At 28.0% G+C, this 24,669-nt stretch overlaps 2 protein-coding genes and 1 pseudogene across 4 annotated transcripts in view; 2 read left to right on the forward strand and 1 right to left on the reverse strand.

Annotated features, from left to right (window-relative positions):
- The window catches only part of LOC145186894 (uncharacterized), a 36,150-nt gene extending 23,972 nt beyond the window's left edge, over positions 1 to 12,178 (forward strand). Inside the window, exons 30-46 of the mRNA XM_090095175.1 lie at positions 517 to 630; positions 939 to 1,112; positions 1,570 to 1,809; positions 2,146 to 2,280; positions 2,356 to 2,493; positions 4,324 to 4,449; positions 4,587 to 4,709; positions 7,257 to 7,460; positions 7,613 to 7,819; positions 7,934 to 8,182; positions 8,468 to 8,710; positions 8,783 to 8,983; positions 9,659 to 9,751; positions 9,931 to 10,092; positions 10,205 to 10,378; positions 11,671 to 11,796; positions 11,942 to 12,178. Coding sequence (XP_089951301.1) covers positions 517 to 630; positions 939 to 1,112; positions 1,570 to 1,809; positions 2,146 to 2,280; positions 2,356 to 2,493; positions 4,324 to 4,449; positions 4,587 to 4,709; positions 7,257 to 7,460; positions 7,613 to 7,819; positions 7,934 to 8,182; positions 8,468 to 8,710; positions 8,783 to 8,983; positions 9,659 to 9,751; positions 9,931 to 10,092; positions 10,205 to 10,378; positions 11,671 to 11,796; positions 11,942 to 12,126 — 2,894 coding nt within the window. The 3' untranslated portion in view covers positions 12,127 to 12,178. The remainder of the gene's footprint in view (positions 1 to 516; positions 631 to 938; positions 1,113 to 1,569; positions 1,810 to 2,145; positions 2,281 to 2,355; positions 2,494 to 4,323; positions 4,450 to 4,586; positions 4,710 to 7,256; positions 7,461 to 7,612; positions 7,820 to 7,933; positions 8,183 to 8,467; positions 8,711 to 8,782; positions 8,984 to 9,658; positions 9,752 to 9,930; positions 10,093 to 10,204; positions 10,379 to 11,670; positions 11,797 to 11,941) is intronic.
- The window catches only part of LOC149885174 (uncharacterized), a 146,914-nt pseudogene that overhangs the window by 2,649 nt on the left and 119,596 nt on the right, over positions 1 to 24,669 (reverse strand). The gene's annotated exons all lie outside the window — the stretch shown is intronic.
- On the forward strand, positions 14,486 to 23,376 carry LOC149885175 (uncharacterized). 2 transcript variants are annotated; one of them, XM_090095216.1, is made up of 2 exons: positions 14,486 to 15,087; positions 21,570 to 23,376. In XM_090095216.1, exons 1-2 carry the CDS (start codon positions 14,601 to 14,603, stop codon positions 21,605 to 21,607), a joined length of 525 nt encoding a protein of 174 aa, XP_089951342.1. In that variant the 5' UTR covers positions 14,486 to 14,600; the 3' UTR covers positions 21,608 to 23,376. The 2 variants fall into 2 exon arrangements, 1 of the variants encoding a protein (XP_089951342.1); XR_016454785.1 differs by lacking the exon at positions 14,486 to 15,087 and adding an exon at positions 21,244 to 21,294 and having other exon boundaries at positions 21,570 to 21,690.

Genomic DNA, 24,669 nt, shown 5'->3' on the forward strand with positions numbered 1-24,669 from the left:
CAAAAAATCAAGATAAAGATGAAAATTACAAATTGTATCAAATAAATAATTTAGGGTAGAAACACTTCCTGTTTTTCAGCTAAAAAGACTGTATGTTGTTTTGGATGTTTAAAAAAGAAATTTAAAATGTTTGCAAGTTCCAGTATTGTGGAAATTGTTTATTGTGGAAAATATTTATTGTTGAAAATCCTCTAAAAGTTTTTTCAATAAGTTTATGTTTTGTTGCAAGGAAATTAGCATTGAAAGAAAATCAAATATTCAGTTGCTAAACCATGAACATCAAAATGTATAAAAAGAGGTTTCTATAGAACAGCATGCTGTTCTTTTCAAGGTCTAATGAGTGTATAATGATATAGCAAAGAAGAGATATATGAATGTAAATATAATAGCATGTAATTTTGCATACAAACGGATAAAAGCCTAACAGTTGAAAGGAATTTATTTTTTATTGCTTTGTGTTAAAAAAGCAAATGAAAACCAAAACTGATCTTCATTTCTTTTTTTTTCCTTTTTCAGAAAATAACAAACTGTTTATGATGGAGTGTGGAGAATTGTGGAACATGAAACTAGAGCAACGTTTCGGAATCATGCATGATGAGATAAATACTGTGTGTTCAAAGCACTGGCCAGGTATTTTTCTTTTTAAGCAATATTAATAGTTTAACCAATTTAATGGTTCTAATGGTCAGATGGTCAAAAGAGCCTAATCCAAGTTAACCTAATCCAAAGTTAATTTGTTTAAATTTTTTTGTAACAAATTTGTTTCTATTGGTGGAGCATGTTTCTTATCTGTTGTATTAATTTTAAAATGTTAGTTAAGATAACAATTTTTCTTTTTATTCAATGTACAAAACTATAGAAAAAAAAATCTCAACTTCTAAAATAATTCAACTTTATTATGTTTATGTAAACAAAAGTGCTTAATATTCATTTTTCAGATCTTGCTTTAAATAAAGTTGCTACTCAGTCCAGTACCAAGCATAATGGCTTTGCAAGCAGAGCTGTTGATGGTGATTTAAATTTCCAGTGGGAGAAAGGATCTTGTACTCTTACCAATGAAGAAGTTGATCCATGGTGGAGGGTCGACCTTGGAAGAGAATTTATTGTTACAGGTTATAAGTTGTTTTGAAATTTAATAAACGTTGAAGTTTAAAGAGAAGCATAACTTAATTTTAGTTTTTAAAAGAGAAGTATAAGTCAATGTCAGAGCTGTTTTGTGCAATTTTGTTACCACATTTAGTTATGCTAGGATCAAGCAACTATAAGAGTTAGCAATCTTTTAACTTATGTCAGATTAACTGAAGTAACTAAAGATTATTAGGACAAAAATTCTCTTTTTTAATTGAACGTAAAAAATTCAATTTTAAACTGTTAAACTTGGTTGAATGTAAAAAAGTTTATTTTAAACTTTGTGGAAATTTTGGTGAAAAACAAAGATAAAATATTTATCTTTGCTTTTAGTTATTATTTATATTTTGTAAAGATTTTTAAAAGTGTAGATGTAGAGTTTTAAAAGTATTGATTTAAATTGTGTTCATCCAGTAAAAAAAGTGTTCTGTTCTTTTGCAGATGTTACTGTTGTTAATCGTGGTGACCGTGGAGAGTATTTGACTAATTTCCAAGTACATGTTGGTTCTCGTCTGGTTGTTCGTCAAAACCCAGTTTGTCATGATATTGTGCGGTTTGCTGGAGAAGCAGAAGCTATAAGATTACAGTGCAACCCACCTATTCCAGGACAATATGTTGGCTTGCAGATGTATGGTACTGGAACACTTTCTGTCTGTGAAGTTATTGTTGCATCAAGACTTGGTTAGTATTTTTATTTTAAAGTTAATTATTAGATTTAATTGTTTTCCCAATAATAATGTCTGCTGAAAGAAAAAAAGTAATAAAGTATTAGTAAAACAAAATTTGTTGAAATAATAATTGTTAAGTTGTTCAGTTGTCCATTTTCTTCTTTTGTTTTACTTTTCATTTTTGTAGCATGACACAATTAATGCTTATTATTTTTTTTAAAGATAATTTTTAGTATGTATTGCTTATTATAACATACCATTATTTCAATATATGTAAACAATATTGATAATATTTCACAATCTAACAATTTTACTTATTATTTTACTTGATGTTTTTATTTCTTGACAGGAAGTTTGTCTGATCATTGTCAAGTTGGAAATGGTGGTTGTGACCAAATATGCATTAATGAATGTGGAAGTAGTAGAATATCATGTGCATGCAGACCAGGCTTCAAAATGGCTTATGATGGAAAAACATGCCTTGGTCAGTGATTTTATTATTTAAAAGATATTTAAGTTGAAAACACTTAGATTGTGAAACTATTACCTGTGTTTTTAGACATTGATGAATGCCTTATAAATAATGGTGGTTGTCGTACTGACCATCATGCATATTGCAGAAATACTCCTGGAAATTTTCACTGTTTATGTCACAAAGGTTTCATTCATAAAGATAACAGTCTAACTGAATGTGCAGGTAAAAAGGCTTAAGTTTAAATTTAAATCTAAAGACATGTCTTGTATCATATTAAGTATCATTTTTAATAATTTGATATTTTTGCAATTTTAACTATTTCTGTGATACAGTAATAACTAAAAGTATTAATTTAATGTTGAGACTTAAACTTTTGTTTCAATTTTTTAAAACTTTAATTTCATAAATAATAAATTCATTCAGCAGTTAACAAAATCTATTACATTTTTAGCATTCTGGAAAAAATTACTCCATTTTTGTAAATAATATGACTAATGTTGTGTAAAAACTTCAGCTTTATCATCTGTTAAGTTTTACTTACTCTGTGTACACTTAAATACAATTTTAAAAAATATAAAACTATATTATTTAATGTCATTAACATTAAAATAAAATAAGCATCCCTTATAACAATTGATCTGTACATGTTATTCAGTATTGACCACTATTATGCATTTGGTCTGAATGAAACAAGTGTTACATGTTTTGATGTGTGCGTAAAGATGTAAAAATGAAAACATGATTCCCCGTGTATTTTTATGACAAAAGATTTTATGAAGAGTTACATGACAAAAATTTTTTTAAATAAAGTACCTTGTCCTCAACACTGATTTTTTTTGCTTTTTAAAATGGATTTGTATTTTTTTACGTAAAATATTCAATCCAAACAATAGCCTGGTCTACTACTTACAATTGTTTGAGGCTGTTAATTTGGTTTATAATTGTAATATTTTGATCTTCATGTGAATACTATTGAAGAAGTGATAATAACTCTTCAAGCTAAAGATTTCAAATTACTGGTGCTGGTATGCAACAAAAAAAAAAATTTTAAGGAGTTTTGTTACTCTTATAACAAATCTTTTTCTAAGTTTACTATTCTTCTGTCATCGAGTCTAATTGCAACTATAGTCAACTTTGTCATTTCTTAATGCTTCCTAGTAAGCAAAGGCTGCTGTCTACTATTTCTGACACAAATATCAATCAAGTATTATCAATCAGGTATTAGAAAAAAATTAAATGAGTAAAAAATAACTGAAGAGTTTTTTTTTTTTTTTTTTTTTTTTTGATAAATGACAAGGTTAAAATTTAGCCAATAGATACTTATTCTAGTGGAGTTTTAAACAGAATAGCAAATAGTTGACTCAGACTCCAATGCAAGATGAAAAATCATATGTTTTTGTTAGAACAATTTAAATGTATGAAATTAGGGTATTGACCCAAAAGTATGCATAACTCATTATACTAAAAGATCCCTTATGCAAATTACAGAAGGGCTGATAGCTGTCTGTTAACATTTGTTTTCTGCTGGCTTTGATTATGGTTGCTTTTCAAATTTCAAAGTGACAGAATTGAAAGAGAATTTATACTGAAGAACCTTTAATTGCAATTGTGTGTATGTGTGTATACATTTTGCATTTCAGCTGTTTTATAACTGAGTTTATATAGAAATTTTTACTGTGTTATAAGGTTAGCAATAGTAACTTATTATTCATATAAAATTCTTTTAGTAGTTTTATTTTTATAAAGATGTGTCTTAATACAGCTGTACTTTGATGTGAGTCAATCAAGTTACAGTTTATTGATATTTATCTACTAACCTCTGTTAAGTCAAAAAAAATTAATTTTGCACTTCCTTCTTTTTAATTCTCTTTGATAATTGAAAAATTCTCTTTGATAATTTAATTCTATTGTAATTTGATGATTGATGGTTGATTTTACATTAATAAGTATTATACCAGTGTAATACTTTTTCTTGTTCTTATTTTTTATAAATTAGTAAATAAAATCAGGCTCAGATATTTTCTTTAACATTGGTAAAAAATTTTTACTTAGATATCAATGAATGTGGAACAGGAAATGGTGGATGTGAGCAATTATGCAATAATTCACTAGGAGGTTACTTGTGTACCTGTCGAAAAGGCTATGAACGTAAACCAAATGACATGTATGGCTGTCAAAGTAAGTTTACAAATTTTAGTCTTTTCCTTTAAAATCTTTTTAAAAATTTAACATGAAAAACTATGAAGCATTAAATGATCTTTACTTAGTTTTTATTTAAACCAATTTATGCAGTGGTTTATAATCATTCTACATAGATATAAATGAGTGCTTGATTAATAATGGTGGTTGTGAACACAGTTGCAGTGACTTTAATGGTGGTCATTATTGCTTTTGTAAACCAGGATTTAGCCTAATGGAAGATGGAGTCTCTTGTGAAGGTAATGTCTGTGTTTATTGCATTTGTCATTTTTATTTATAAACATAAAAAACATAAAATACTTTTGTATGAAAATATTGATAAAAATGTTAGGAAATAAATAAAATGTTTAAAAATAAATTGCTCCTTTTTTTTTACAGAAAAAAAAAATTATTTTAAACAAATGATAATTTTTGAATAGGAAGGTGCCACAACCATTATTAAAAAGTTTCAACCTTTTAATAATGGTTGTGGCACCTTCCTATTTCTTTTCTATAACTATAAAATTCATTTAAGCTAAATGCTTTCAAATTTAGTATAATAAAATTTTCTTTCAAACTAAATGGCTAAATATAGCAAAAATTCAAAAAACCAGTTAAGTATACAATTATTTACAGAAAGTTGAAAACTTTAAAATTTCCTGTTAAATTGCAATATTTTAAATTTGTCAAGTAACAATTTGAAGTTTGAAGTTCAAATTTGAATTTAAAAGTTCATTTATTACAAAATTGAAAATTGATCAAGCAAAGTTATTCACTTTTTAACTAAATACCAGCCATAAATTCTTTTGCTAGAGTTTGTGGCTGGCATTTAGTAAACAAATAGCAAGCAGTGTAAAAGTCATTTAACAAAATTAAACTTTTGTCACTGGTCATTGCCTTCAGTGCTACATACAAACCATACATATTTAAATATCAAAATTTGCAAAGCACCATCATGGCTATACTATGTAAAGCCTATTATTTTAAATATTTTAAACTCCTTGTTTAGCTACCTCAAAAAGTAAGTCAATCTTAATTTGATCATGCACATAGTGTTTTTACATTAATTGATATTGGTAGGGTGGCCTCAAAAAAATGAAATTAATTTTTCTCATATGCTTAAGGACAACCCTAGTACTTATATAAATTATTTTGATGAATGATATTTAAAAACTGCTCCTCCCTCCATCCAAAGATCTTGAAAAACATGGAATTATTGAAATAAATCAATATTTAACATTTTTATAGTTGTTTTTTTTTTTTTTTTTTATCTTAAAAGGTGAATATAATAATATTCACCTTTTAAGATCATAGTTAGCCTTAAAATAGTTGAATATTGTAAAAAGTTATTGACATTTAAAAATTAATAAAGCAGTAAAAAATAAATGACACCCAATTTTATTTACTTTTTACCACTTTATTACTTTTTAATAAATAATGGAAAGTTTTAAGAAATTTCAAATCAAAGAATTTAACTTCTAACCAATTTAAGAGTATATTGGAAAAATTGTACAAGAAAGGGAAGAAATTTCAACCTTGCACTATTAATTAGTTGCCACCAATTTTAGCAAGAATTAATTTAAAGATGTTTCAAAAAATAGACCTAAAGAAAAAATTATAACAAAAAATATTGAGCCTATTACATCAAAAGAATGCAAGAAAATGATTTTGGAAAACGTAATACCAACAATAAAATCAAAATTTCCCAAAAGTTATAAGCACAATATAATTTATGTGCTACAAGAAAATGCAATACCTTATTTGATAATGATAAAGATATTTTATCAAAAGGATCAAAAAATGGTTGGTCCATTTGAAATAAATCGCAACCACCTAATAGTCTTGATTTTAATGTGCTAGATCTTAGCTTTTTTGGTTCAATATATTCACCAAATGGCATCAACAGACTGATTTAATGCGTGAAAAATGCATTCAATCAATTTAATATAAAAAAAACTTGGTAATTTGTTTCTAATTTTACAAAGCTGCCTTAAAGCAGACATTGGCGAAAAGGTCTAACGTCTACAAAATTCCTCACATTAACAAGGCAAAACATCCTTAGGATGGGCAAAATCATTATTGGACTAATATATCTTTATATACTACTCTCCACTTAAGTCCCAATTAGTAATAAAAAAAAAACATTTTCTATGAGCAAGTATTGTTTACTAGACATACGTACACCACAAAAGCAAAGATTAAGCTGACTTGTTGGCATTTTATCTGTTAGAATAAAATAGTGATCAAAATAGAAAAGATTCCAGTACCTGTAGAAAGGTGACACCCTGTAAAAATGACTGGTTTCATTATTCATGTTAAAATCCTCTTTCTATTTGTATAAGTTTATTTCTGCAAGTAAAGCTTTTCCAAACTATATCAGGCATGGGATACTTACATCTTAAATAAAACACTTAAATAAACTAGACTATATCTTATTTTGGAAAAGTAAAAAAACCAAATATATATCTTGTTTTTGGATGGAGGGAGTGTAATTTAAATTATTTTAAAAAATTTGTTTTTTCAAGTACTTTTAGCAAGTAATGAATAAAGAAAATTTAATGATAATACCAAGTAAATAAAAAGTTTGAATGCTTGTAATTGTGTTAGTAAACAGAAAAATATGTTAAAATGAATATCTTTATAAGCCATTTTTTTGTTATTTTTAAAAGTATATTTGCTGTCTGGCATTATTTTCTCTTAAAACAAATTGCCAAAATTATTTGTGTACAGGAGCAGGTGATTCTAATAACTTATTCTAATAATCTTTTCTAATAATTTTCCAATAAAAGTTGTTTTTTCATTTACAGAAATAACCTGTAGTGTTTTGGAGGCCCCTCAATGGGGAAGCGTTTCACCTTCTATATGCACAAAAAGATTTGAAAACCTTGTTGCTGGAACTGTGTGTTCTTTTCAGTGTGCTAAGGGTTATGAAATAAAACACAGTGTTAATCAAACATCATTGTCATGTAGAATTGATGGAACTTGGAGCAGTTCAATGCCCTCATGTTATCGTAAGTTATCAATATTATTGTTCAAATAATTTTTCACTTAGTTATTTTGGCTTTAAACGTAAACTTTTTAAATTTTTTGGAAATAAAATAGTGGCAGCAAACTTTTTTAGCATATTTTAAAAATTTTTCTTATTTTTGAATGACTTTTATAGCTGAGAAATGCCCTTCATTACCTCGACCAGAAAATGGTGGTCTAGTACCTAGCCGCTGCCATAGTTCTGCAAATGGGTATAATGAATTTGGTCAAAGATGTGTGGCTTACTGTGCTCATGGTTACCAGTTGCGAGGACCTGCCACAAGGTATTGTCTAGCAGGATCAATATGGTCAAGCAATGATTCGGTTGTTGAATGTGTCAAAGGTAATGATATGATTATCATCTAAAGTTTTATAATTTAAAAAAAAAATGTTTTTAAACAATTTCCTATAATTCATACATTTAATCTTTTTAATAAAAAAAGGTTTAACTTTTTAGTGGTTGAGGTGCCCTATCTAAACTGTCCAAATGACTTCAGTATAAAGTTACCTTCAGACAAAAGTTCTATCTCACTTGGTTCTGATTGGATTGAACCCAACACAAACATTGATCTCAAGACATTAAATGTATTACCAGTTGGTGTTGGAATGTCATATGAATTTAAAGCTGGTCAGACACTTGTTTCTTATTCAGTGACACATGAAAGTGGAACCTTGTACTCATGTTCTTATGTGGTACATGTGAAAGGTAAAAGATGAAATTTTATTGTCAAAAATATTACAAATTTTACATGTTTTGTTCAACATTGATATAATTTTAGCTTTTTTTTTAAATATTTTTTTTTTCAAAAAATATTTTCCTATTTAATTTTTAATGTTTTAGTGATGTTGTTTTTATTTAATATTTAGTGAAGTTGTCTTTTTACTAAGATTTTCCTCAAAAAATCTTTGTAAAAAAATGGACAAACATATTTTGATATTCTTTCTAATATTTGTTTTGATATTTCATAATTCTTGTGCAATTAATTTGTAGATGTGACACCACCATTAATATTGTCTTGTCCAAGTGACATTTTGGTTGCTTCATCTTTGGATCGTCAATTGATAACATGGTTGCCTGCAACTTTCACTGATAATGTTGGAGTTACTGATTTAGTAGCCCCAAGCAGGAAACCTGGAAGTGTATGGGAAAGTGGAGAGTTCAGAAAGTTGCAATACGATGCCTATGATGCAGCTGGAAATAAACAAACTTGTTCTTTTTCTGTAACATTTAAAAGTGAGCTTTTTTTGCCATATAAATTCTGATTTGTAATTTGCTAATATTGACTTGTTTATTTCTTTTCTTTAGGTCTTGATTGCCCTTTCTTATATGGTGATAATAATACTATTGTTACTGCGTTTGTTCCACGGAAAAGATATTCATTGATGTGTGTTGGTCAGAAAACCTTGTTTGGCAGTTATGGTTATGAAGGCTCAATTATTTACTGTAAAGATAGTGACTATTGGATTGGTTCTTCAAAAGTTGGAATGTCAATGCCTGAATGCGTTCGTAAGTTTTTTATTTATTAGGTTAGATATGCAGGACAAAACAGTTTAAATAGTCTCAATAATAAAAAGATCGCAATATTGAAAAGTTACTTCGCAACCTTTTGAGTTCAATCCGATTTAATACAAAATAGTTCTTAAGTTTATCTAAAATATAGTTACATTTGGTTTGTATTGTAATTTAATTTTGTATAAAAAGACACATCTTACTTGAAATTTGTGTATCTACAAGCTGGTAGAGGGCATCTAGAAGCTGGTAGAGGGGCGCGTATAGTTGTATGAAGTAATTTTGTAAATAAGGTTACACTCTTTTCCATTAAGTGTAAACCTTATTTACACTTTTGTAAATAAGGTTTACACTTAATGGAAAAAGTAAAGTGGATGATTTTACTATCAAAAGAAGAGTATTTCTTCGAGATAAAAGTTTGACTTGCAATAGAAATTTGTTTAATTCAGTTTTATTAACTTTTAGATAATTAATTGCAGGTGCCATCTGTTGCAAAAAATGAGTTTTTGTTTTAGCTGTAATAATGTAATGTAATGGGAAACATTACTTTCTTTCCCTTTGTTTTCCAGGAGTTAACTTTTACGAAATATTTTTGGGTTTCTTTAATCACTATGCCTTTATTTTTTCGTTAACTTTTTATTAATTCTAATATTTACCTAAAAATATTTTCAGCATATAGTAAGTCTTCAGAAGATCAAGTCTGTCAAGTCGGTTGGGAAAAATTTTCTTATGAAGACTTTTTCGGCGAGACACTTTACTATTGTGGTACGAGTGTTTAATTCTTACTTTTTACGAAATGAAATATAACTTTTTTTACAACAGTATTTAAAATAAATCTTTTTTCATCAGAACTGAGAAAGCAAAGGATTATTATCATTTTTTACTTTCAATGGTGTTTTTCATTTTTTTTTTTTTTTTTTTTTTTTTTTTTTTTTTTTAAATAGCTGCTTGTCCAACGGGTTCTGCATACAATAGCACTAGTAAAAAATGTGAACTATGCTCTGCGGGTACTTATCAAGACCAATATGGGAAAGTAGAATGTGAGAGTTGTCCACGTGGATTTTCAACTAAAGAGACTGGAGCACGTACTGAAAAACAGTGCCTCGGTAAGTTGCTTTATATACATTTTTAAAAGTCTAATCTATGATCTGGGAAGTTCATTTATATGAAAAAGATTTTATAGGAATTCAATCAGTTACGCTACTTATTTCTATTTAGTGCAATGTAAACCAGGCTATTATTCTTTGTCTGGAATCGATGAAGATAATGAGCCGTGTACACCATGTCCAAAAGGCAGTTATTCAGACACAGAGGGAGCGAATCGTTGTAAGATTTGTCCTAACGGTGGAATGACTGTGATGAATGCCGCCAACGACGAAATGTTGTGTAGAAGTATGTTTAATTTTAAATCCGTTTTTTTCGTGAACTTAGGAATATGGTGTATTCATCAATATTTATTTTTGAAAATGTTGTGTGCATACGTCGCGGCTATTAACATTGCGCACAAATAAAAACCGTTATATTAGCAACTGCGACTAAGCAAAAGGAAAATATCACAACAAGACAAAAAAAGTTATTGATTTTTTTCTCCCTGTAAAAAAAAATAAACTGTAAGTTTTATCATCAAAGAAAAATTTTGTAAATTATTCGAAAAAGTTCCAAATAAAAGGTAAGATGTTTATCCAGGATTCAGGGCAGTTGGTAAAAATTCTTTTATTTGGCAGTGAACAGCTTTTTCTTGCTGGTTGGAAACTGGATATTATCTCAACTAAATTCCATTCATGAGCAAATCAGTCTTTGCAATCACTTCTTCACTTTCTTTAAATGTTTTTTTAGGAATCTATTTTAACATGGGCCCCTCCAGATTGTCATTTTGTGTATATATACAACTCTTTACAGATGCTAAAGGCAACAAATGATCTTCTTAAAATTTTGGTCAATTGTATTTACTTAGAAACAGGCGTATTTTCATTGATTATGATTGTCACGATAACAAATAATTGTTAATAAACTACTTAATTTTATTCGCTCGGTTGCTAACAGCGCAGAATTTCAGATAAACTACTTATTGTTAATTATTTATTTGCATATCTTCATATTAATTTGTCTTTATATATTAATGTTTTTTTATCTTTTTACATTTATTTTTTTTTTCATATTAATTTTTTTTTTATGTTATAGAGATGATAAGTATAGAAATGATTTAATAAATCCCCAAATTTCAATGACAAAGTTGTAATGTTAGAAATGTTAATAAACCCTTAATAAAATTAAAAATTGTTCAGTTTTAATTGTAGAAAAAGCCCTTTCTGTAGTTTTTACTGTTGTTTTAATACTATTGTTTTTTATTTTCGTTTTTTCTTATATTTTACTTAAATAATTGGTATTTCTTATATTAATAACAGATTTTTTTGTTTGGTTGTTTCTTATTCTTTTGAAAAAAGAGCGCACTTTTAGGCTTTACGAATTTTGTTAAATATTTGTTTCTGTTTTAAATCCACACAGCAAATAAAATGTTATTGTTTTCTATTAACAAAAAAAAAAGTAAAGTTTAAATAATTTAGAAATATTTTTACTTTACCATATTGAAGTCTTTACCAAACCTTTTTTTGCAGTAATAACAAATAGTATTTGTCTCTTGTTTGTAGCAACTAAATATATGTTGTTGTTTTTTTGTCTATTAGAGCCCGTTAATATTACTCGTATTTTACCGGGGGCAGTCGTGGTTTCCGCTATTGGTAGCACAATTACGTTGAAGTGTTATTACGAAGGACATCCTCTTCCTTCAGCTTTCTGGTCTAAATCCACTGGTAAGTGAAAACCTTAGGCGTTCATATTTAATGCTTTTATAATTTATGCACACTACGTGATTTAGAGTAACTGTTTCAACTGCACTTTTAAAATTGCAAACTAAAAATATATTTCATTTTTTAAAAAGTTGACTTTCCTATTTAGGAACTATTTCGGATTCAAGAAAAGAAAAAGAAATTTACAATCTTGATGTAGAGAAGATTGGCGTCTCTTTAACCTTGTACAACCTGAAGTATTCTGACGCCGGAAAATACAAATGTACGGCTCAAAATGCCAACGGCAGCAGTGAAGTTCTTGTTGAAGTTTTTGTTACTGCGTCCAAAAAATAAGTTGTTATAAAATATAGTGAAATACAAATTAAGGATTTTTTACGAAAAGAAATTGTTGTGGTGGATGTTTTGATTTACTATTGAATAAACGAAGGTTGTCTAACTTTGAATACTCGTAAATTCTAATTAATTCAAGAAGTGTAGTGGTTCGTGAACAATCGTGAAATTTCGCGATAAGAGTTGTTAAATAAACATGCATGTTTTTTTTTTATAAGCATAACGCTTATAAGCATATAGAGGCTCAGATTTGGAAAAAAAATAAGCATATGTAAGCATATTCCTGAGCCTCGATGAACTATTTTAAAAATTTAAATTTTATTTAATTAAAAACTTTAAATAAATATATTTCTAAATTTAAACAAACAAAAACAACAAAAATCGTAGTTTATGTTTTGCAATGCAACGACTTTATGAAGTAATGAAGTCATTGTGTTGCAAAACCTAAACCTCAATACTTAAACATAAAAACTTAAAGTTTAAGAGTCGCTCTGAAGTGTTTTATTTCTCTCTTTTTTTTTCTCTCTCTCACTTTTAATGTGTAGTTTATTTAAAACCATATTTAAAATGTTTATTTTATTTCTAAGTTCTATCTTTGATTTCATTGATAACATTTGTATATAGTATATATGTTTTATTTTTTATTATTATACTATAACATTAATTCAGCTACATTAAAACCAAGGCAAATACAGAGCTTAAGTCAATTTTTTATTTTTCTTATACCCATTAACCTTTAGTAACGCGCACACTTTAAAAAAGTATTGAAATAAGCATATTTTATTAGAAATATTCTTAAGCTTAAGCATATTTTTGAGCCTCTTTTAACGTTTTGCTTAAGCATACCCGAGCCTGTTTCAAAAATTTCATATGCTTATTAAAAAAAAAAACATGTACATGAATACTTTCTATTAGAAATCAATCAAAGATTCACGAGTTTTTACGGTATTTCATGATTGTTTGCCTCTTTTCACGATAATAAACCATATTTTACGATATTAACTCGTTCGTGGCTGAAATTGCAAAAATAATCGATGACATTTTTGTGTTGATGACCAAAGATATTTTTGAAAATTTTTAAATGTTTCATTATTCAGATAAAAATTCAAATAAAATCTTATAATTTTAGTATTAAACTCCAAGTCAAATCACTGCATTTTAATTCACTGGATGCTTAGTTCATGCTGTTAGATCATATTTCTTTGGGTTCTTTCGCTGCGATTTAAGCGGATCCTATTGGTTTTCGGAACCTAGCGTTGAATTTTACTGGGTCTGTAACGGTCAGCTTTCGCAGCAGCACTGCATGCTGTCTGAAAATGGGCTGAAAGATGTTTTAAATTAACTCACTAAACAGCAATTAATTTAATGATAAATATTCGAGATCTCAAACTTGGGGTTTTCTTAAATAACTGTAGTGTTTGCAGAGGTCCAATTTTCCCTAAAAATTACTGAATTAAACAAGATCTATTGAAAAGTGAAGCTTTCAAAATTTTATTAAAAGTTTCTCCTAGCTTAAGAATGTTAAGCAAAATAGGTTTTTACAAAATTATTAATATATTGATTATAGACGCTAAATTTGTATGTGGTTAAGGCTCTAGCAACGATATTTCTTATATTTTATCTCATTTCTTTCACTCTATCAAAATGTTTTGATAAACTCTTAACTCATTTTTTGGCTTTTTTTTTTTTTTTTTTTGAATAACAAAACATCAACTTTTGCTTTTATTTATTTTAACTAAAATTTTATTTAGTAGAAATGTTTTAATGGATAAAATAAAATTTTAGTAGACGATTAAAAGCAGATAATTTAAGTAGTTAATTAAAGCTTATTACTTCGTATTACATGAAATTCTGCTCTTCTTTAAACCGTCTTAATTTAGGTAATTTTTTATACAAAAGACCATCTTTGGTCTATTAAATGAAAACCACTTAATTAAATTTATTGAAACTAGTTCAGATTTTTAGTCATATAGATAGAAAACCTACTTTAAAGTTTTATATAAATAAGTAAATTTAGTTTAGAGGTTTTTACGTTTTTGTTTAAATCTGAACATCCTTCAATATGATTTAAAATGTATCTTACAGTAAAACATCAGTAGGATGTGTCTAATGGGAGTGGGCCAGGTCTTTACCAATGCAAATGAAAATTTTTCCCAATAATTTTACTTTCATATCCTATTCATATCCTAATAATTTTACTTTCATATCCTTTCATATCCCCTTTTTTTTTCTCCAAAAGTTTTTGCCGCTAACGCACGTGTTCTCGACTGCTCTTCAAGAATATTAACTAAAAAATGGAAATGACGATAAAAAATATCGAAAAAGTTTGAAGAACAAAAAAGAATTCTGCTTAAAGAAACAGAAAGGTTATTAAAAGACCAGGAAAAGAACTTCACACAAATAGTAAGTGGAAATATAAAATAATTTCTGATAGACTCGACAAAATAGAAAATGAATTGAAGATAAACAAAGTAAATATGCGAAATATTGAAAAAGACTTAAATGATGTGAAAGAAAGTCTCCACTTTCAAGAAGAGAAAATAAACGAAGAATTAACACAAATAAGGAAGAAATATGATCTTGAAATTAAAAATATAAATAAAAAAAATACTGACTTAGAAAACCGCTCTCGTCGTAACAACATTAGAGTTGATGGTTTAAAAGATTCACCAGGAGAAAGTTGGAGTGATTGTGAAAAATCTGTGAAAAAAATATTTACAAACAACCTTAAAATTTCAACTGAAATTATTGTGGAACGAGCGCATCGAGTTGGGTCGTATAAAGAAGACAAAACACCGAGAACTGTCGTAGTGAAACTTTTAAACTACCAAGATAAAATTAAAATTTTAAGTTTACTTAAAAACCTAAAAGGTAGTGGACTATATATAAATGAAGACTTTGCTAAAGAGACGATGGAAGAGAGAAAAAAACTTTGGGAAGAAGTTAAAAATCTTCGTAATCAAGGTAAATACGCTATAATTAAATTTAATAAAGTTTTTTGTCGCGAATTTAGAAAATGAGAAAATTTTTGCGTATGATAAAGAAAAAGTCTTACGTAATTTTAAGCGATCGTAGCGAAGTTGATTATCTTAACTAATGGCTAAACAAACAATAGATTATGAAACGCAACACTTTAATGTTTTCAAATCGGTAAATAACTTTTTACTTAATAACTCTTACGATCCAGATTTGAATTTTTTTAATGAAAATAATTTTAACTCGCGGTTTTTTGAATTAGGAACTTTTAAAAATGAATTAAAATCATTAAATAATAAATTTACGGTGATACACATAAATATAAGAAGTATAATTAACAATATTGACAAACTAAAACATTTTCTTATAGAATGTAATTATTTGTTCAGTATGATTTGCTTAACAGAAACTTGGTGTTCTGACGAATCATCCAGATTAAATTCAAACCTGTTAATTCCGAACTACAAGCTAATATCTTATGAACGAAAAGTTCAAAAACGAGGAGGTGGAATTATGACTTATATTCATAATGATCTGACAACTAAAATTAGAGACGATCTTTCGGTTTCCGATGCCGACGGTGAGGTCTTTACGATTGAAATAATGAACAAAAAATTAAAAAATATACTGGTGCCCACCTGTTACAGACCACCTGAAGGTGATATAAAAAATTTTTCAAATCACCTAAAACAAATATTTCTAAAAAATAACAAAGAGCACAAAATTTTATTTTGTATTGGAGACATAAATATAAACTGTCTACAGTACAATGAAGATGCTGTTACCAAAACTTTTTTTGACGGTATGTTTCAACACTACATCTTTCCTATAATAAACAAACCAACCCGGGTAACATTTAATTCAATCACTGCAATAGACAACATATTGACTAATTCATTTTATGATTCTTCATTAAAAGCAGGTGTTATCAAAACGGATATATCCGATCACTTTCCAATATACTTTTCCTTTTCTCAAGACACAAAAAATAATAACTCTAAAATCAAAGTCTATAAACGAAAAATTAATAATTTTACTATTCAACAGTTTAAAGAATCACTATCGGCAGTAAGGTGGGATAGGATTTACCAAGAATGCAACCTTGGGCATACCAACTCTGCTTATAATGAATTTATAGAAATATTCTTAAAGCACTACGATAATCATTTCCCAATTGTAGAACAAGAATTAAAAGTAAAATACTTACAATGTCCATGGATTACCAGAGGTATAAAAAAATCTTCAAAAAAAAAACAAAGACTTTACATCAAATATTTAAAAAACAGAAATGAAAAAAATCTAAATACTTACAAACAATACAAAAATTTATTTGAAAAAATAAAAAAAAAATCGAAGAAAATTTACTACTCGAATCAAATAAAAAATGCAACAGGTGACATTAAAAAAACATGGAATACTATAAAAGAAATAATTGGGAACAAAAAATTTAAATCAAATACCTTACCTGCTCAAATCGTCATTGACAATACAGTGTATAGTGACAAAAATACGATTGCTGAAAAATTCAACGATTTTTTTGTTAACATTGGCCCTAATCTTGCCTCGAAAATTAAGTCTCCTAATAACTCTTTCAAATCATACCTAAGCGATACCCAGAGCGAACTAAGCTACAAAGAACTAAACTATCAAGAACTTAATGTTGCTCTAAATTCCTTAAAATTAAATAAAACTCCAGGTATAGATGATATCTGTAGTAGGGTAGTGGCAAATGTCTTTACAACGATAAATAAACCTATATATGAAATTTTTAAGTCTTCGATTAAAACAGGAGTTGTACCGGACAAACTTAAAGTAGCTAAAGTAGTACCAATATTTAAATCAGGTAAAACATACTTAATTAATAACTATAGACCTATCTCGGTACTCCCTACCTTTTCTAAGCTTCTCGAAAGAGTAATCTATAACAGATTGTATGAGTACCTAATCCAAAATAAAATTCTAAATAAAAAGCAATTCGGTTTCCAAAAACATTATTCAACTGAACACGCAATCCTAGATCTAGTTAACACTATAAGTGATTCTTTTTACAAAAAACAGTATGTTCTAGGCATCTTTATAGACCTGTCAAAAGCGTTTGATACTGTAAATCATAATATCTTACTTAAAAAAATGGAAAGCTATGGGATAAAAAACATAACCCTTGACTGGTTCAAAAACTATCTTAGCAACAGGCAACAATGTGTTTTTTTAGATAGTTATAAACACTCAAAACTACTTCGAGTTGAGTGCGGTGTCCCCCAAGGTTCCATTCTTGGACCTCTTTTGTTTCTTCTATATATAAATGACCTTACAAAAGCCTTGGATAAACTTGATGTAATTATGTTTGCCGACGACACAAACTTATTTTATTCCTCGAACTCAATCAAAGACCTTTACAAATGTATGAACAAAGAGCTTAAAAGATTAAATATATGGTTGAAATTGAATAAGTTATCACTAAACACAGAAAAAACAAAATACATATTGTTTCACTCCAAAAAACAAAAAAATAATATACCTACTATCCTTCCCTCACTAAAAATAGATAAGGTAAACATTGAAAGAACAGAAACAACTAAATTTCTTGGGATCCTTATTGACGAAAATATATCTTGGAGAGCCCATATAAGTACAATAAACACCAAAATTTCGAAAAATATTGGGATACTCTACAAAGTTAAACGTATGTTATCCCAACATAACCTTAAATCGCTTTATTTTTCTTACATCCAAAGTTATCTTACGTACGCTAATATTACATGGGCAAGTACACACAAATCCAAATTGAGTACTATTTATATAAGTCAAAAACATGCATCAAGACTAGTTTATGATAAAGATAAACTCACCCATGCTGAACCCTTACTAAAAACCTTAAATGCACTAAATGTCTACCAAATCAACATCTACCAAAATGTACTATTTATGCTAAAATACAAACTTGGACTAGTCCCATCGCATTTTTTAAATAACTTCTTTCAAGTTAACTCTAATAGATATATAACAAGAGCAACAGGTAATTTCACACTGCCTAAAAGAACAACAAAGTTCTCACGGTTTTCTATTTCCTACCGGGGTCCGTACCTGTATAACAAAATAATATCAAAAAATATAGAACTTAAAGTATTAAATAATCCTGCCAACTTAAAAAATAAAATAAAACACCTCGTACTTAATATCAACAATTATATTGATATGTATTAAACTTAACAACAGAAACTATACTGAAATATTTATGTGTATCACTGACTGTATTTTGACTATATATAAATATGAAACACTTTATTTAACAATTTGAAAAGGTACTCCATGATAAGTCTTCATAGACTTCTACGAGTTTTCCTTTACAACAACATATATATATATTTGAAGTAACAAGAAAATTTCTTGTCTTTTTATCTTTTTCTTATTTTTATTCTATTATTTTTAAAAAATACTGATAGTCTTTATGATAAGAAACTCTATTATTTTACGTTATACTTAAATATGCTTGTTAAACCACGTTTTATTATGATGTGTTCTACTTGCTAAACCACTTCTTATTATGATGTTATACGTGGTAATATTATGTTATATTCTTTTTTTTTTTTTTTTTATTTACGCTGCATTATATGATGTCATGTAGTTTTAATGTAACGGATGTGTAAATTTATTGAAGTTGTATAAAAAAAAAAAAAAAAAAAAAATATCCTAGATATTGTAAATTTTAAGGAAAATGGTTTGCTAATTTACTACAGATAACCGTTACTTTAAAGCATTTACAAAGTAAAATCTTAAATTTGATTCAATACATTCTTCTTGCATTTGATCAAAAATATTTTCTTGACACTTAAACTATTTTAATTTCGATTAAAAATTTAATCTTTACATTTTGAATTCTTATCTTGTATAATCGCAAGATAATTTAAAAGCGTTAAAATTAGTGCTTTCAAGCTTGGTCAGTCTGAAATTACTGGAAAACATATTTTTTTCTTAATAAGGCAGAAATGAAATTGAATGAGGTTAATGGTGAAATCCAAGCTCGAGTTGTGGTCTTGTAGTCTCAGTACAAGAAATTTATCAGACAAAGTAAAGGTCTGGATAAAAACATTGAGCAAATATTTTAGTGTTTAAATAAATGAAGCTCAAGCAAAAATCGTTTAGGAGTCACTTTTAAATTTGGATTACAAGGTGCGGCAGCCATTCGCGAATTAATTTTTGGCTTGGTTTCGTGATGTAAATAGAAAAACTTCTGAAATTTGTTTTGGTTGGTTAATGTTCAATGAACGTCTTAGATGTGAATAAAATTGTAAATAAAAAATATTTTAGCTAAAAGTTTTATAATGGAAGCCAAAAGGACGGAAGTATTAAATTTGATTCACGCGGGTTTGCCTGTAAGTGAAGTGATTCGTATTTCTGGAGTTTCTAAAACTACATTTTACAGAGAGAAAAAAAGTGAAAGTCCTAAGCGAGCCCAAATGCACTCACCTGCGAACAAAAACGTTAATTAAAAGTTCATTAAAAATCATGTTGAAAAGAATTCTATTATATCCATCAGAAAGACAGCAAATCTGTTCAATGTTGAGGAGAGATATTCACAACATTGGTATCTTTTCTTCTCAGAAAAGAAATGTTGTCATCAATCATTATTTATTTCTAAAACATTCTGATGGCTGTAAATGTGAAATGCTCTAAGGGTCTTCTTGTCGAAACAAATAGCATCATTATATAACTTTTTAGCAAGAAGATACGATACAAAACGAGACGAGAACATTGAAAACATAGTTGGTCTCGTCACCATTGGTCTCGTCACTTCTAGAGAGTTCTAGAGAGATTAAACTAATAAAGTTATGATTTGATTAAAGAGTAACGAAATTAATCTCGGAATGGTTTATTAAATGAATAAATGTACACATCTAAGATGAGAGTAAATAAATCAAACTTGTAAAAAGTTTTCTCAGCAGTTGTAAATTATTCCAGAAACCTTTAAATTCTTTTTAACAAAATCAAAATATTTTTCTCTACAGTTTGGAGGAAATGATATTTAACGATTGTGGCGAATGACGTCAACCATAATCGATAAAATGTAGTCAGTAAGCTGCACTATTACTGATATTTGTTATTATTGTGTTAGAAAATTTATGTCAAAATATTTTAAAGCTTTTTCAATTTATTCTTAGTCTCCTTATATTTGTTTTAAAGTGTCACTACGTAGTCATTAAAAATAGTTTTAAAGTTTAATTATTGACCATCATTTACCAACTCCTATCCTTCAATGCAAACCGCTCCAATCCCCTTAAAGAGTATCAGTAATGCATCATTTGCTTTCAATTTGAATGTGAATAAAAGTATTCAGTCTTTTTTATAAATTTGTGAAAAAGTATTCGATAAAGTATTGCCTAGTGTCGTTTTTAAAAGTATCGTTCTTCCTAATTTTGTCTCTTAATGTATCGTTTTAAAAAAACGAAGCTTTTAAGTCTCTTTTTGTCTCGGTTTAAACAAGATTAATTTTGTAAAGTACAGGTATCGGTGTCAAAATACCAAAACACCGTGATGCAGATTTCTACAAGACCCGAGACATAATCATCTTTTCAAGTTGAAGCTCACAACCATCCCAGCAAACATTTAGTCTAAAAAGACGTCTTAAATATGTTTTTTAGATGTATTAGACGTTTTTTATACATCTAAAAGACGTCTTTTTTAGATTCGATGTTTGCTGGGATACGAAATTAATTACACGATTACAGGCGATAAAAACCTCACAAAAACAACCACACAATAAGAAGCACACGATTACAACCACACAAAAATAACCATACGATAACGCATGGCCAATTAGAAGTCGGAAGAGCTCATGCCGACTTGAAAAAAGAGGTGAAACAAATGGAGAAATTGTACAATCAACTGTTTAAAACAAATTTACGGATGCTCCGATTTTTTGTAGAACTTCTTTTTCCAAAACGAGCTACTTTAACTCGATACATTGTTTTGCGAGATTTGATTGAGTTTGTTTCGAACCAGTAGGGATAAATGTCTTTCAGAACTCATTTCCCACAACAACAATCACCGGGAGAACTTTTTAATACTCATCAAACATCATCTTGCTAAAAAAGTCTTTCCAACGCAGCAACTTATTAATCTGTTTGAACATTTAATTGAAAATCCTTTAGATCGTGACATTGCCAAAGAAATGCGTGTTGTGGAATAAATTAAAAGGTTTTTATATGAAAGCAGACACAACTTTTAAATAAAGCATCTTTAAATTTGTTACATCGAAAAAAGGAATTGAGAAAATTATTTTTATTTTAAGTTTTTTGTAAATTTTTATACTTAATGTTATCTGCTCATAAGTTTCAAAAATTTTATGTTATTTACTCATATGTTTAATAGTATATATGCGAAGCATTCTAAAGTTTTGGAATATTAGCATAAGATGTTTTAATTATTAGAGATTATTTGACTATCAGGTAAAATCGATTGTTCTATTATAGGTAGCACTGTTTCTCGAATACTTCGAAAAACCCAGTGATCCTGCCGCCAGTGACCACGACGATATTACTAGTAAAAACATTTCCAATCGTCAACCTCGATATTTATTGAATCCCCGTTTTTATCTATGACTCCAAGTTGTAGTGGATTTTCTTCTAAATGTTGATCACAATTTTCTCTTATAAATTTCATCAGTCTGTAACAGTGTTTCTGGTGAGGTGAAACTCTTGAGTGATTTGCACCTGTGTTACATCAAAGCAGCACGTATATAAAAACAAAAATAGGATGTTCAGAGGCAAATAGTTTTAAAAAAATAAACGATTGCGCACAGCTTGTGACTAAGTTGTGGTATTAAAAGAATTTCTGGTGCTGGTAATATTTTATCAATACTTGCGATACTTGTTTTTTTCTACCAGCCATTTTTTTTCAAAGAAAAGTATTTAGTCTAAAATTAAAAACACGATTTAAAAGAATAAAAAGTTTAGACAAAAAAAACTCTTAGTTAAAAATAAAGAAAATAATTATTGAAACAAACAATTATCTAAGTAAATTTTTATTTTAACAGATAACTTCGTTTAATAAAATTTGTTTTGTCCATGAAACATTTTTTTGCGGATGATAATTCTAAAATCTTAGAATGGCATTTGCGTTGTAACTATTTTTTTTTTTTTGTTTCTGTCGAGATTTACGACGCTGAAGTAAACCCCTACCATATAAAGGTAGTTAAATGTTTTATCTCCTATTACTTTTTACTTTTTTTTCTCTTACTTTTACTGGTTAAAGAGTTGCTGATGCCGAAGAAGTTTCAAGCGTATCTTCAAGTTTCAAGCAGATTTTTTTCGACATCGATTTGCGCGAATATGTTCAAGAACAATTTCCTTTTTGCTTTACTTTGAGAAATATGTCATGCTTTACTCTCCATATTATTTACAACATCACACTTGTTTAATAACTTGATGTAAACACTCTAAGTAATTGTATTACAAAACTTTTAATTTGAGTCAGCTTCTTTTTGAAACGCAAGTTCGACATTGGGGTTCCAAGTTAAAAGTGGATATTGTTGTCTTCCTTGTAAAATATTTTATGCTTAGTCTACGAACATTTTTAGAAGGCAAAACACTCTGAGATTCTGATTTCATAAAGCTGCATTCAAAGTCAATTTCTTATACATGTCCTATACATGAACAAATCTGTATGAGGAATTTGTTTTAAACGTTTCATTTAAAAAGAGGTCGATCCTTTAAAACTTTCAAGATCCTAAACTCATGTTTGAAGTTTGTAAAAATTGTTACAGGAAGCTCAGGATACAGTTGTGTTTTACAATGACTTGAATAAAATACTGTCAATTTTGTATACAATAAATAAAAATAAAGTCATGAAAAATAGGTACCAATCTTCTCTTGTTAGAGCCAATAACAGATGTCCTCCTCCACACATAAAATGAAATTTATTAAACTACACCAAATACAACTTTGAAAATGATAGAAGGAATTCAAAAAGTGCAGACTTTTCAGTTTTTATAAGAAATTTTGGAGAAACACATGAAATATTTTTCACAGCAGAATGTCTGTATTGCTTTTTTTAAAAATAAATCCTTTATTTGTTGCTACAAATATTCTAAGAGCAATTTGACAAACTTCTATTCACCAAAAAAAATATTTATTTAACTTAGTATTCAAAAGAATAGTTGTACTTTATTTCATGTACATTGTTTTTAGTAATTAAAAATGATAATGATGTGTGTTTTGGGATTTATTAATGAAGTTAGTTCTTAGATTTACGTAATAAATACTTCTTTTTTCTGATAAACTTTAAATTATCTTTTGATAAGGAAAAACGTTTGTTAACGAATATTCAACTACCATGGTCGCCAGCGCTTTGATATTTGATTATCGTCAATAGGTCATTATTTTGACGAATAGCTCTTGTACAATACAATTGGGCCAGCATTTTTGAATGAAGGTACTACAAATCAATACCTCTGTGAAAGTATTCTTTAAAATACCATGCCAACTTATCCTACAAACTTTCACACGAGAAACGCTGCGAAAAACTGGTTTAAAACAAATAAAATTCAGGCTGTAAATTTTTAGACAAAATCTATAACATGGTATTCAAAAGGCAGTTTTTAAAAAGAAACCCCAACAACTGTATAGTGGGAGTTTGTGGAATTACTTTGGCATGCTTCACCATCTGAAAGGCGATTTATGATTTGTAAGCTCTATGCAGTTGTTTAGCCATTATTAAAAATAAAAAATATTGTAGTAAGTACAAAGATTACGTTTTTACTGCGAACCCCTGTTTTTTAAAACCATTCTTTGAGAATTTTCAATAAAAATTTAAGTTTAAGAAAAATTTAAAAGTAGAGTAAACTGAATAAGAGAAAACAATTTAGTATTCAATTAAATGAATACTAAATTGTTTTCTCTTATTCAGTGCATTCTTATTTATAATTCTTATGCAGTGTATAATTCTTATGCAGTGTAAAAATTTTTGTAAAAAATAATAATAAAAAACAGAACAACTCAAAAATATTTTTTCTAAAAAAAATAATTATTTTTTTTAGAAAAAATATTTTTGAGTTGTTCTGTTTTTTATTATTATTTTTTACAAAAATTTTTACACTGCATAAATATATAAAAATTGAAAAATTATTATTTAAAAATTATCAATAAAATCAAACTATATAAGTTTAAAATAAAATGAAAACAAATCTTATTAAAAATCAAGTATATATAGAAAAAGAAAATTATTTATCAATCAATTTAGTTTGAGTTATTTCATTGTCAAAAGTAGGTACGCAGTATTTTTTAATGCAAAAAAAACGCTTCGCTTATCTTATACTTTTTAGGTAAACACAGGGTTTGTCAATTCCAAGATTTGCAATTTGAAGCTTCACGTTGGTACCATATTTTGTTTTGAGTTAGGAATGCTTCTTCCCAAACTCTGAGATTATCATTTCTTCGTTTTTTCGAATGTTGCATCTTTCCATATAATAAAAAATCTTTAAAAAGGTGTGATGTATTGTTGGAAGCTTCTAACAATACAGTGTCACACCTTTTTAAAGATTTTTTGTTTCAGCATTTAAATAAATGCAAAAGA

The sequence above is a fragment of the Hydra viridissima genome, unplaced genomic scaffold, assembly GCF_058129835.1.
Source record: "Hydra viridissima isolate aposymbiotic clone 2 unplaced genomic scaffold, HvirCarnegie_v1 scaffold_8, whole genome shotgun sequence".
Classification (NCBI taxonomy): domain Eukaryota; kingdom Metazoa; phylum Cnidaria; class Hydrozoa; order Anthoathecata; family Hydridae; genus Hydra; species Hydra viridissima.